Genomic DNA, 14,524 nt, shown 5'->3' with positions numbered 1-14,524 from the left:
ATTGCAATAAATTAATTTTTTGTTCATATACCATCCCATTCGATAGTATAGATTGGTAAAATATATCGAAGATTCTCTTTTCTGTTCAAGGATTCAAGTAAATCTTGAGTAATTGTCACAAGATCCATTTTCATTGGAAATGTAGGACACATGTGCAGAGATTGAGTTTTATATATGGTTTTATTTAGAATGCGAAATAGTAAAAAAAGCAGGTTCCATCATATTTTATAAATTCCTGCTATCAAACGCGGGTGGTAGCACGCCAAAAAAAATAATTTATTTCAATACATTTCGCAAGGAAAAGATTCTCATGCTTCCTCGCTTCTAACGTCATAATTCAATATATAACTACAATAAAGAAACGGGATCTTACAAAAGAAATATATCGAAAAAATACGCATGTATACAAAAGTAGCAACAATAGTTCCAGGACACCCTGTATACGCTATGCAGGCAAAGATCCCCTATGGGGGTATCGGAACCTCGTTACTCAGTGCACCATGCCTATGGTGTGGTCCAAGTCCAAGTAGACCTCCAAGTGGGACAACGACCGGCAGAGACCTTCTTTCAGATCCGTGGCGAAGAGAGAATGGAGAAGATGCCGTGGCGAACGAGAAGAAAGAAGGACGAAGCTCGCTCGAGGGGGTGGGGTGTGGGGAGAGAGAGAGAGTGAGGTTGGACGAGCGAGAGGGACGAGAGAAGGTGGAGGCAATCGCGAACTCACTTTGCTAATTCACTTACTCGTTGCTTTTCCGGTTTACATTTTGCTACCAGCCGGGTACAACGGCCTCTAAAGCCGCGCTCGGCCGACTGGAAAACGAGATTTTCAATGTTACGCGCGATGAATGAAAACTCGCTGAAATCGAAGCCGCGGGGATGTTTCACTCGCCATCACAAAAGATCAGTGAGGGGAAAATGTAGAACAATTAGCCGAAAACGCGCCATCCTCGTACTAAAGCTTTTAATATATATCTAACAGTGCTTTGTACCTATTAAAATTTATGAGATTGTAGCTTTTATTTTATTTTTCACAAATTTGAAAAAAAAAACAGACATTTAGTATTTTTCATATTTGCATTATGAAATAGATATCTTATCAAAAATACCGAGCCATTAACACCTTTCGACTTACAAGCGATTAAAAATCTAAAAATATACACGATTTGAAAAAGAAGTATCATATTTAATGTCTGAATTAGATGAGAAAGAGAGAAGGAATATAATTTTAATAATCTTTTATAAAAATATATAAATATTTGGAATATTGTATTATGTAAGACAATGGCAAACTTTTTTCGCAAAATATAATATTTTGGAGATAAGATAAAATTCTTTAGATATGTTGGGGATTGCAATTGTCACGAGCAGTCCCGCATTTTCAGACAGAAAACTTTTCAAACGACAGGAAACAGCAACAAACCGGTAATTGCTCGATACTCAGGATGCTAAATATTTCAGCAAATTTCCTACTTGAGCACCGTTATCAATGAACGAGAATGCACAAATAAAAGCCAAATTTAACGAATAAGTTTCACCGACTAAATCGAATAACTTTTATATTCGCAGAAAATTTTCACACTAAACATGACATTTAAATATCAAATTAAAAGTAGAGATTGATATATATATATATATATATGTTAATTGAACTTTATTAAATAAATGTAAAATCTAATTTTATTCAAGTTTCATGAACTTTCCTCCTGTTTCCTAAAATGGGAAAGATTAACTTGTACCATTTGTTCCGTGGCCAACATTTCAATTAATATCTTATTACAAGTACAAATATGACGAATGAGGAAAAAATCACAGATGCTTAGTACTTGTAAGATTGGACAACTACTTAAGCAGATGCATAAAATATTAGTTTCGTGTCTTCCGCGGTTAAGAAAGGTCTGGACGTTTGTAAGAAGGTCGATGCTTCGCCGACTGCGCGAGAGGTCAATGACCCATAAGGCTTTGAACCGGGACATATTGCGTTTAAGCTTTTTTTGTAGAAGGAGCTGTTACTTCGCGTTACTTTTGTATTAAAGTAAATCCTCGTTGGCTTGCCATGGAATAATTCACGTTTTATAGTACGCAGTTTTAATTATTTCATCCTTTAATTTGAGCAACTATCTGTCTACTATCTTTTATCCCTCGAAAACTTTCTTTCGACAGATGTCTCGTATATGCAGACACATATATTTTATTAATAAAGCATCTAAAATAACTAAATGCGCTTTTAAAAAGGTATGTATATAATAATAGAATTTCTAGAATTTTCTAGAATCTTTATTCTAGAATTTTCACATAATTTCTTTCTCTTACAAAAGTGGAAATCGAGATCTAATTATGTTTAATAAAAGTAATAGTTATCGAATAAAAAGAATTCTAAAATGCAAGATAATATATACATAAAAAAACCGAAAAATAAATTCGAAGAAACAAATGCGAAAGATAAATATCTTGCTTATACTTTTAATTACACTTACTCACTTAATCATAATCCTTTCATTAATTACGCAAACGAGTATGATCGTATCGCGCAATTTTATCGAGTCGGGAATATAGTTTCGTTGAAAATATGTAAATCGCGAATATACGACGAGTACAGAATTTCGGACTCTCGCGTGGCAAACAAATTTCTCCCCGTTATTCGCCGCAATCTTTACGCACACGCAATCCACTTGATAAACACGCGTATATACGCGTACGCCGGACGGTCCGTTATATACTTCTAAAGTAACAGTTACAAGTGCGCGGAACGGGCGCGCGCGGGAGACAAAACACCTTGCTTCGATCCAAATGGGTTCCATGGAAACGACGTTTCCGGTTCACATTCGGTTTTCTATCCGCCGGTGACCGCTATTACGTGTCTGATTAGAAATTTACACGAGTGACGCGCGACATGCCACTATCAATTTTCCAGTTTTTTTTCCGTTTTTCTTTCTTTTTTTTTTTTTTTTTGCGCGGCATCTCGATTTCTTCCTCGATCGAAAATCGATAAATATCGACATTTTTATACGCGAATCTACCAGATACTTGAATGAGAAATAACAAAGATGCGAATATAAATGGTAGTAACCATGAAATTTAACATATTTTTGTTCCATCGCAAGTCGAAATAAATTAAAAATTTCGTAATCAAGAAAAATTACATTTATCTCGTAAATTTATATATTTATTTGTGTAATTATATTTTTGTACTTTCAAAAGCACATTTTTAATTAAATAACATTGCAATAATCTTGTTATAAACAAGTTTTATAATTCAATTTAAAGGATTATTTAACTATCTATAAATTTGCAAATTAATGTATGTTTGTGTTTCCAACAAACATTTAATTTAAAAGTTATTATAAAAAATTTAATTTACTAGCAAACTATCTTTTTTACACAGATTTCATTTTAATTAAAAGACATAGATACCATTGAATTTGTAGTATTAATTTGTCAATTATTTTTATCTAAACAAATTTAAAAGATTGGCATTAAATTATAAAATCATAATAATAATAATAATAATAATAAAAAAATAATAATAAAATAATCATAATAATAATAAAATCATAATAATAATAATGGATTGCGACCAATTTTTATTTCGATTACAACAGTACCATTTCAACGACAACGCTCTGTAGTATGAGCTTCTGTATCCGAGAGAGTACTGACCTACAGAAGACAAACTATTTCCGAAAGTTCGCAAGCGCACACCGGCGTTCGATTCGTGTGCAAGAAGCGGTCGTACCGTAGGAAATTAATATATCTGGTACACAGTCGCGTTCTCCTGCCGAGGAGGGAAAAGATCGACGACCCCGGGGAACATATCTAGGTTAGTAGTCGTCGGCGATTCACGCGGAAACTTCTTTCGCTAGGCGTAGGACCTCCGCCAGCTCGCTCGCTATCGTGAAAATCGCACCCGAGAGGTGAATCGCACGCGTTGTTCCATCGAAAAGTGAAATTCGACATGAGCCAACCGTCGCGTACATGTCCGCATGCCGAAATTTCGTCACATCAGAGGAGGTCAACGGCATGCTCTTCGCCAGCCATAATCGTAGTACAAAACACTGTTTGTCGCGAAGCCACACGTGAAACGGATTTGCAACGGTGTATGCGAACGACACGTTTCAATTTGGCACATAAAATTTCAAATCTCTTTATTTATTTGCAATAACGGATTTCTTCCTCCACGAAAGAATAGTCGAGGGTTTGTTTTCCCGCGCTCGTAAATTAATTAATTTTTTTTCAGTGTATCGTAAGCGATAAATGATTAGTCGGCATAATTTAACGAACAGTGAAATGTAAATTTTGCAATGGAAGATCGGGATAATATGTATGAATAAAGTAGCATTGGCAAAAAAAAATCTTGCCCGTAAAAGACACTCCACCGTATGCGCGACTTCGATAAAATTACGAATAAATCACGCACAATCCAATATTCCATTAATATCGGAAACAGCGCCAAGTGAATTATAGCGAATCAATATACGCTAAATCGATAAATATATATTTTGTTGCTCTTATTGTTGCGTGTTGAAAAAACCCCTATTCTTTCTCGGTATAAATTTATTTCATGACGCATGAGTGTAGTATTTGCGCGAACGGTATTACGAGACAAATATATATTATATTATTCAAAACTTTATTATCATAGCCGGATTTCGATAAGATTCTAGAAAGATAAGGGTCTCGAAAAAATATCTCAATGTAAAAGATAACAAATTATAATTGTTGAATTATATGCTAGATCCACTGTTATGGTACTGGTATGATTAGAATTTAGAAAATAAATTTAATAATCTACTTAAAAAATTCTAAATTATTTTAAGAAATTAAATAAAAAATTTTAGTTTTAGTTTATATATAAGTAGCGTGTATAAAAAAAATGCTTTGATATATAAGATAACTCCGTTATTTAAAAGTTGTTAATACAATGTGTCTACATCGTCAAAAGTTCACAGTAGCTTCGACTTGTCTGCTTTCTCAAATAAACGATTGAATTTTTCGAAACGCGAATAGAGACCCTGGATGATTGCTCACGTAACCTTGCGCGGTAGGATCGAGACCGGTCTTTTGGATTAGGGTCCGAGAATTTCGAGGGTTCGACGACCTTCCGTCTCGCGTTACGATGTGTCGGCGGTCCCGTCGACTAATCTCGCGATGACTCGAAAAGACTCGAGTCGCGCGCGCGCGTGCTCTCGTATACAGTGAACGGAGTGAACGGGGTTACCGATCTCAAATGGCCGTGACTCTGGGCCAGGGTCTGGGCCAGTCGGATTCCACATACTCGGTGATCGTGAAGTCGACACACAAAAAACCGACCGAGGATTTATATGCCGCGAACATTATATGTAGATAACGTCGCTGTCACAATAAATTGTGACATTTCATATATTGACTGATATACAAGAATTCTTGCAATCGATCTATCGAATACTATCTTTATCAATTAAATGAGATACATACTTCATTTTTGCAACATATTTTCTGGCGCATACAGCTCTTGAAAGCTATTTTTTTATGAATTAATTAATTCGAAACTTTATATATGTATATATATGTATATTAATGTATAAAAATGTGTATTAAAATATATAAATATATAGTAAAAGTTCTCTATTGATTTGCAATACGTGATTGTGCATTGTACGTTATTGTCTCGTCGCACCTTCCCTAAGTTGTGAATGAAAATAGATGGTTGGAGGGGCAAGCCCGAAGGGAGGTTAAACGCACGTTCCCGTAAAGGGATTCCGAGAGGGTGGCAGACAAGGAGAAATAGTGCACAGAAAGGTTTGAGGTAGAAAGAGAGAGGGATGTACCGAAAAAGAACATTAAAAAGGCAAGATAAAAATAATATGCGACGTGACAATGAGATACGATGAAAAAACACATTTTTTAAAAAACAAAGCATAATTTTCGAGTTAATAATATACACAATTCTCGTTACTTAAATAAATACTTTGGAAAATAAATAATTGATAATAAAATACAAAACAAGCGTACCATACGTAATAAAATGTAATCAATCGTCTTACAAAGTTTAAATCATTATTAATAAGAATTAATGATTAATCGATTTTATTTTATACATCATAAAATTCTTATCTATTTTATCAAAGCCTACGTAAATTCGAGAGAATAAAATTTACAAATATAGCTCCACGTTATGTAATGATATTTTTGATCCAACTTTCGCTAAAACGTTTCTCTTATGGACGGTGCTTTAAAATTGCGAGAAGTTATCGGAAGAATTAAACTTCGGGAATGATCGGCGCATGTCTTCTACCGTCATCGACAACAATGAGGGACGAACAAACAAGCACTGCGTCGACGGAGAGAAAGGGAGAAAGCGGCGCATAAAACAGGGATAGTGCGCCGCTGGGTAGGGTAGGTTGCACGCGCGTCGAAACGGGCGGCTGAAAGGGGTAACCGGAGACCGCGGAGAGACGAGGAGGGTGAAACGCGATAAACGGCAAGACGAGGACGCAAGAGGGAAATGCACGAGAGAAAAAGAAGCGGGGGGAGGGAGGGGAGAGGAGGGGGAAGAGAGCGGTGATAGCGGCGAACGAAAAGGAATGAGCGGGGGATGGACCGGGAATGATAGACCGGGGATACAAAAGTGGTGTACGATAAAGCGAGACGCACAGAGGGAGGAACGGGAGGATTCAGGGGGAGGAGGGTGGCGAGCAAGGGCGAGGACCGAGGGGGTAGGAGGGGGAGGAAACCTCTGGCAACGGGTCGATCGAAAGCGCAGCGCAGAGAAATGCACCACCTCTGGCTCTGGTCTGGCAGCTTTGCGGGCGCACCACCGCGTCCGCGTGCGTCAGAAAGAGAGAAAGAGAGGCGAGAGCGCGAGAGAGGGAGAGACGGGGAGAGAGGTAGAGAGAAAGGTACCGACGGAAGCGGAAGGGAGACCGACGTATATCCGCCGACCAATACCGATGCAAGGGGAGGAGGACGAGAGAGGAGAGTCAAGCCGAGTCGCGTTGGGCTAGGTCAGGTCTACCCGAGTTCCACACACACCGCGCTCTCTTGCGTGTGTCATCCCGCCGAGGAGAACTACACGAAGGCGGAGGCGCAACCCCTACGCGAAAAGAGGGTCGACGCGAATTTCCGATTGTCGCCAAGTGGCTACGCGAAAACGTCTCGCGATTTTTCAAAAAGTCGAATCGGCGTTCGCCAAGCACGCGTCCTGATAACGAATCGACGGTGATCGGTGCCGAGGAGTGCAATTGTTCGCGAAAGCCGGCAACAGTGCGCGCGTTGTCGGACGACGCTTCGAGGGGGGTGACACGAGGGGGATGCCTTAATCGGCATTTGTGAATAATCACGAGTGTATACACGCGCGTGTGTGTGTGTGTTTGTGTCGATCCAGGATCGATCGATACGTCGAAAGGTGAATATAAGAAAGGACGCGCTCCTCGGGGAAGATTCCGATCGCCGATTCGTTCGGCGGTGAAGAATTAACATTGTTGACAAACAAGCTAAGGCGATTCGAGCGAGATAACCGATCGGCCGACCGAATCTGGGAATCGATCGCATTTCCCGATGTCCTGATAATCGATAAGCGTAGGGACCGCCTAGGCAGCAAAAGTCGGAACAGCGATCGGCCTTATCGACGTAATTTCTCGCCCTCGCCCTCCGTGCGATCCTCAGCGCGATCAGATCGGGCAAGATAAATGTTGAGGGTAAACGGCGCCCTGCGTCGCCCGCCAGCGCGAGGCCAAGTGGATCGAGCCTTGAAGGCGACCGGCGAAATGCCGGTCTCTCTAAGGAACCACAGAATAACATAAAGGGCGGCCTGCAATGATTTAGAGCCTTTTGCAGCGCGCACGCACGGTCGCGCAACGGTGAAAGGATCGCGAGAGAAGAAATATCCTCGGGGTGATTCAGGGTGGTGAACCTAGCTACCTATCTACACCTCGAGGAATAACCCCGTTGCCGTCGTGGATATTGTCTGACGGCATCCTCCCCGATGCTCTGAATTCAAGCTGTGAATATCGTAAATCCGGATCGAGAGATATCACGCGGTTAGTATCGAGCATATTGAGTTACAAAGAAAAATATAATACATTTGTCAAATTAGAAATGCCGTCCTTCAATTAAAAGTGTATTCCTTCACTTTACAACTAAAATAATAAAAAAGTAGAATATAGATTTTTTCCTTTACTATATTAGAATTCAAAATAATGGAAACTACGAGGATGTGTGAGCGAGGATGTTGTTTGTTGTTCTAGAGAACTGATGGCAATAAAATAAATAGATCTCTTTATAATTCTTTAATATTTTAAAGTTTGAAGCGATAAAAAGATAAGTCTTCTGACATATAATTTTTTTTACATTAACCGATTATTATAACACACATACATGAACACATAAATATTTCATGAATAAATATTTCAAAATGGAATTTTAAAAGAAGAAATATAGAAAATCACCATAAAATGGCATTTCCATTAAGAAGTCAGTGATTATATGTGTAACATATAAAAGATTAAAAATTCTTAACGCCACCGGGACCAAAACATCGTATATATCTTGTCGCCAGGAATAGATTCTATCGCGACTGCAATTTTGTAAATGCAGGAATCTATCAAATACGTACGATGCACTATATGTCATGTGAACAATCTTTACTTTCGGACTTTTTGTTTAGAAATCTCATTGCAAGATAAACAGCTTAGAATTTAAAAGAGCTTTATTAGAATTAATCGCGTTTGAAACATAACAAGTCAGTATACCAGCATATTTTATTTAAAAACAAATAAAAATAATTATATCGAGCTAATCTCAGTTGATTCTATTATGAGAAAATAATTCTTTAATTAGAATGACGGTAAACAATTAAAATTTTTAAATATATATATATATATATATATACATCATTAAAAATATTTAATAATTTATAATTGATATAAATAAATAAATATTGCATGAAATACAGATGATAAAAAAACGTCTCTCTGTTAGGAAAGCTATGTTACATAATATCAGTGTTTTCAACAATTACCACACGAAAACAATAGAACTCCGCCATGCAGTAACTTAATGCCATCTATGAAAATCCGGCACGAACTTATGCAATCATCCAATATATATATATATTCTTTAAGGCAAGAAAAAAAAGCTTTTTTAAAAAAAAAATACATAAAAATCAATTTTACATAATAAATAAACTTTACATAATAAATCAACTTTTAAAAACTGATTGCAAGGAGAAGGAAATATATAAGTTGAAATTATTAAAGTTACACAATAACCAAGATCGAGAAAGCATAAAGCTTTCAAGCGTCTATACAAAATTTAGTTATAGAATATCTTAATTTATAGAGAATCGCGGAGAGAGAAAGAGAGAAAACTTGGCCTAAAAATTATAAAGCTTCTAGAGCACTGAATTATGCTAATTATATTTCACAAAAAAAAACTAATTTTTTTCCTTTCTCTCTTTCTCTCGGAATTGTGATATTTATTTTGTCAAAAATCTATTTGTCGAGTTTTCAAAAACGCGATAAAATGCTTTTGGTTGGAAAATCGCGTTGAAAGCACATGCGAACGAGTAGTTTGTGACGACGACAGTGCGCGATTTTCATGGAAATCGAAATCCACTGGGTAGCGAAAACCCCCGGCGGGTGGTAGCGGGCGGGGAGGACTTCAGAGTTTATGCCCCCGCGCCCTTCCTTCTCTTCTCTCCCTCCCTCTTACCCCTGCAGTCGATCAATGCGTGGACGGGTTTCACTTTCGCGGTGTTAAAGTGTTGCACCACCGCAAATTGAAGAGTCGACTAGAAAACCAAATCGCGAATGACGATTTATTCAATTCGATCACGATTGTCTGTACAGACGATTATTCGATATTTGTGGAAAAAATTCTTGATAATAATTTAATGTTCTAATAATCACTATACACACGTATAAATAGATACAATTATTTATCTCAACTTTACACGATCATTGATGCTAAATTATCTCTCGAGATTCCTAAAGCAAGACATTTGAGTCAAAAGCATTGAGAAAAATCCTCATCGAGAAGCCAAGACTATTTTCACGTGTTGGCTATTTATTTACATATATATATATCGATCCAATCAATTCCGAATAATCCGTTTCGAGCTTATTGCAAATTGATAATTTCCTGAAGTTTGCGCGAAGGTTCGATAAATACGTGCAAGAAATAGAAATGTAAATGCTGAGACTTTTAATTATTCCTTCAACAATGATCGCGGTTAAGTTTCGCAAGTGAACTTAACTGAGCGTATTGCTCGATAAAAATAAAAAAACGTAGACCTATAAAAAAACGGTATGGGTAAAAAATAGTGGGCATCAATGACGAGACTTCGATTATTCATTCGAGCGCTATTGAACACAGAAGAATGAAGCATACAGCTCACAATCTTCCTAAGGATCGTTAGCAAACAGATAATTCCAAACTCCATGAATAAAAAATAATGCACATACGACAGCGATGTATATATAAGATTATTAAGAATTCTCGCAAAATGTATTACAAAGATTTAAAAATCCTAAATGTATAATCTGCTTAAAAAGACATCTATCCGTCATTCGATTATACGCAGCTTTCGAGATTGTCGCAAGAATATACATTACTTTCTCTCAGTTAAAATTATGAAAGAGTATCTGATTATGAAGAAGTATCCAATAATATCTAAAAGTATCTAATTATGGAATTATAAGAGTATTTAAATTTAAAATTAAAATATTGTGTAGCTTTTGCATCAATAATGATAAAATCTTACTTAAAAACATTTCACGATAAAAATATACATATATTATGAATTTAAATAAAATTACTTCGCGAAAAATACATCTCATAAAATAATTTTATTATTCGAATTTATGCATTCTTATATATTACAAAATGCATCAGTTAAATCATTAAAAAAAATAGACTGAAAAGATATTATATTAAATTTTAGTATAAATTAAGAAATAATATTTTCGCAAAATCTTTCCAATATTGAATGCAATAAAAATTGTTTGGTTCAATTTGCAGCGAAGAATGGAGGCCAGCGAGTGGGATCATGCGACCTTGAGGGAGGAAGAATTCGAGCAGCATGCCGTATATTTGGTACCGGATGTGGCGACATCGCCGGGCGATACCAATCGTGCGGAAGCATCTTTGCCGCGAAATCTGGTCCTCAAGCCCTCTCAAGCTCTCAACGACGTACGTTCTTTCATATAAAAAAAAAAAAAGTCCTATTTCGAAATCTCCTCGAGATATATAAGTTTAATTGTGAACATTTAATCGCGTGAGTCGTCTCGATTTATTAATTTTTTTTCGACACTAACTGGGCACGTGCAAAGTTATGCAAGAAAAATGATGACGTCTGAAAAAAAAATTGCAATCTCCTAAAGTGGAACGTTAAGCCATACAGAGAAGAGATACAGAAATTCTAAAATTTTGATAGACATTATATTGTATAGTTTTTGTGTGATATTATGCAATACATATAGTAGAACAATATAATATATAAATTATATCCCTTATATTGCATCTTTCATGAGGTGACAAATGCTACTATTAATAAAAATTTAATAATAATTAATAATTTTTATTCTCTCTTTTGTCCATTAGAGTTTTTATTAATACTATATTTCACTATGAACTATAATTCACTTTCTACTGAAATCAAACTTGAAATGAATGACGAAATTAATTAATTTACGAGGCATGACTTGGAGATAAAATCGAATCGTTGTACTTTTTTCAGCACGGAAAACGAGAATCTGAACGCGATTATATATCGTAAGAATTGCTCGAAATTTTTCCATACCGCTTACAAAATTTGAAATTTCTCTACGAAAGGGCATCGAAACATTCCTATGAGATGAAATTGCACAACGAGGTAATATATAGATTCACGTGGGCTAATCGACATTCGAACTTCCGTTTGTCAAAAAAGAGACAGAAGCATCGGAAACGCGCGCCGAACTGAAAGCACCGAAGAGTTAAATTAGTTTTGGACGGATAGACGTTTCTATGCAATAGACGGATTCTATTCTAACGTGCGTCAGAATGGAAATAGGTTCTATTATCTTCTACCGTGTATTTTAACAATGTTGGTAAAAAATGAGCGATGAAAATATTGAAGGGAGGAGCAAACAATGCACTTTTGCCAATCACTCATCATTTATAGTTTTGATAGCTTTTGCTATCAAATGGACTTCCCGAATAAAACTTAAACATTTATAGAAAAAATTTTGCAACTTCTCTGTACTCTTTAAATCGAGAGACTTTAAACTCATTCAGAATTAAAAAAATAATTCATAATTCTGAATATCAGACATATATATATATAAATATTTAAAATAAAAGATAAAAATCAAGAACCTAATGAACAATTGAACTAAACTATGCATTATTCCTTAATTTTTATCAATTCGATTAATCAAATATTATTTATATGACAGGTGTTGGGCGTATGGAGCACCAGTTACATCCCTAAAGGGACACGTTTCGGCCCATTGGTCGGTCAGGTGTATACGAAAGATTCGGTACCAGCAGACGCGAACCGAAAATACTTCTGGCGGGTAAGAATTTAATTTTACATCTGTTATTCAACTGAGATCTTCGGTTTTATGATTACATGACAAGTAACATTCCTCCGAAGTATTGATCAACATAAAATAAAAATGCGATATAGCACCGTTAAAAAAACAAGGAAAAAAGATAGGGAATAGAGCTAATATAAAAGGAAAAACCAGCAAAGATCAGAAATTGATCTTAAACGATCCAGTAAGCCTTAAAGCACGAGAAATCATTGATGTCTCGTAATTGATCAATTCGTTACGATGGTTACCTAATTTTTACCTAATTTCCGCGCGAAACACATGATACATGTAAATCGAAATGACAAACGTTAAGATGACAAATATTAAGTAGTGCCTTTTCAGTATTTTCTTGTAACAATCATAATATAAAAATATATACAAATCTATCATAAAAAATATAAAGTAATTATAAAAATTCGATAAATAGATAACACTTTTTTAATAAATAATTCTAGTTGAGTAGTGAATGCCCCTGATAATCATAGGTTATTAGAATAATATAATTACAAATTTCAGACGTCAATAATATCTTGAATAATTATAACAATATAAGAATGAGCAATTAGTATTTATAGAAGCTTCAACGATTACAAAAATTATCAACATCTTAAAAACATCTAAAAGAGATATTTAGATTTTATGTCTACATTTTTTAGATGTTTATAGTGCCTTGACTTGTTATAACAATTAAATATACACACACGCACACACACACACACACTTGTAAACAACGATTGTTACGTGTTTATAATTTTAAAAAATCACCCCTAAAATATAATAATATTCTGATAGGATCATTTTAAAGATACATTTTAATCGTCGTAATAGAAAGATTTTCGTATTGCTAGGTATACAAGAACAACGAGCTGTTCTACTACATCGATGGTTATGACGTCCAAAAATCGAATTGGATGCGTTACGTGAATCCCGCCTACTCGTCCGAATCGCAAAACCTAATAGCATGCCAGTATAAGGTAAAATAATTTTGCGGAATGCATCTCGCGCGAAAGAACATGTATCTCAAACCTCGTCTAGATTATAAGTAGGAGAAAACTGTGACAATCGTTTCAGACATACTCTTTCATATTTCAGATGAACATTTATTTTTACACAATTAAGCCGATATTACCGAATCAAGAGTTACTGGTTTGGTACTGCAGGGAATTCGCGGAGAGGCTCAATTATCCGTTCACTGGCGAATTAATGCTTCAGAGAATACGTAAGTAGGCATTCATTTTGAATTACTAACCAATTCTTCTTATCGAACCGTATCCTTATCGATTCCCCTCTTGCCCTTCTCTTTCACTACTCTCTATCTCTCTATACCGAAGTGAAAAATCTTTCTTGCAAATCTCTCTAAATAAAAAAAAATATTGTAGGAAAGAGAAAATATATATTGTAAACTACTAAAATATTTCAAATGTTTCAGTTATATGCAAAACACTCTCTATACATATATAGTATATTATACTATCTCACACTAGTTCAATATAGCATTAATAATGTACTACAAAAAAGATATTCAACACTATTTAGATTATATAATTATAGACAATGAAAATCACAGAAAGAAAGTTTTTTCAAACGTTAAAAATTCGATTTAGATCCGATCTTATAAACGAGCAATAAATGCACGAATTACGGTTTTTCAATGAATAATCTAAGCGAACCAGATTCGTATCATCTCAGTCTGTTAGAAAGAGCGATCTCTAAATAAATATCTGTGAATATAAATTTTTATTTTGAGCTTTCAGTAAAGAAATATAATAAACAGAATTAGAATAATATATTTATATTATTAATACATTAAATTTTGAGTGAATTTTGGTATGTTTTGTCATCTAGACATATTGAAATAAAATTTTCAGTATTAGAAGCATATAATGGATATATAAAATATATAATACGATTGAACTGTATGAGCTATACATTATGCGTACTGCAGTTATCTTTACTTGTACATTTCCTGC

General features: G+C 35.4%; 2 protein-coding genes across 2 annotated transcripts in view; one reads left to right on the top strand and one right to left on the bottom strand.

Annotated features, from left to right (window-relative positions):
* The window catches only part of LOC115237184 (protein FAM76A), a 47,656-nt gene that overhangs the window by 19,944 nt on the left and 13,188 nt on the right, over window positions 1-14,524 (bottom strand). The window lies entirely within an intron of this gene.
* LOC115237183 (PR domain zinc finger protein 1) overlaps window positions 7,561-14,524 on the top strand; it is a 14,511-nt gene continuing 7,547 nt past the window's right edge. Inside the window, exons 1-5 of the mRNA XM_029810063.1 lie at window positions 7,561-8,015; window positions 10,996-11,166; window positions 12,414-12,533; window positions 13,403-13,528; window positions 13,647-13,773. Of these exons, the coding sequence (XP_029665923.1) occupies window positions 11,002-11,166; window positions 12,414-12,533; window positions 13,403-13,528; window positions 13,647-13,773 (538 nt within the window). The 5' untranslated portion in view covers window positions 7,561-8,015; window positions 10,996-11,001. The remainder of the gene's footprint in view (window positions 8,016-10,995; window positions 11,167-12,413; window positions 12,534-13,402; window positions 13,529-13,646; window positions 13,774-14,524) is intronic.

The sequence above is a fragment of the Formica exsecta genome, unplaced genomic scaffold, assembly GCF_003651465.1.
Source record: "Formica exsecta isolate Colony F162 unplaced genomic scaffold, ASM365146v1 scaffold282, whole genome shotgun sequence".
Lineage (NCBI taxonomy): Eukaryota > Metazoa > Arthropoda > Insecta > Hymenoptera > Formicidae > Formica > Formica exsecta.
Note: the sequence above shows the minus strand (reverse complement) of the source record. Positions and strands in the feature narration are given on the sequence as shown.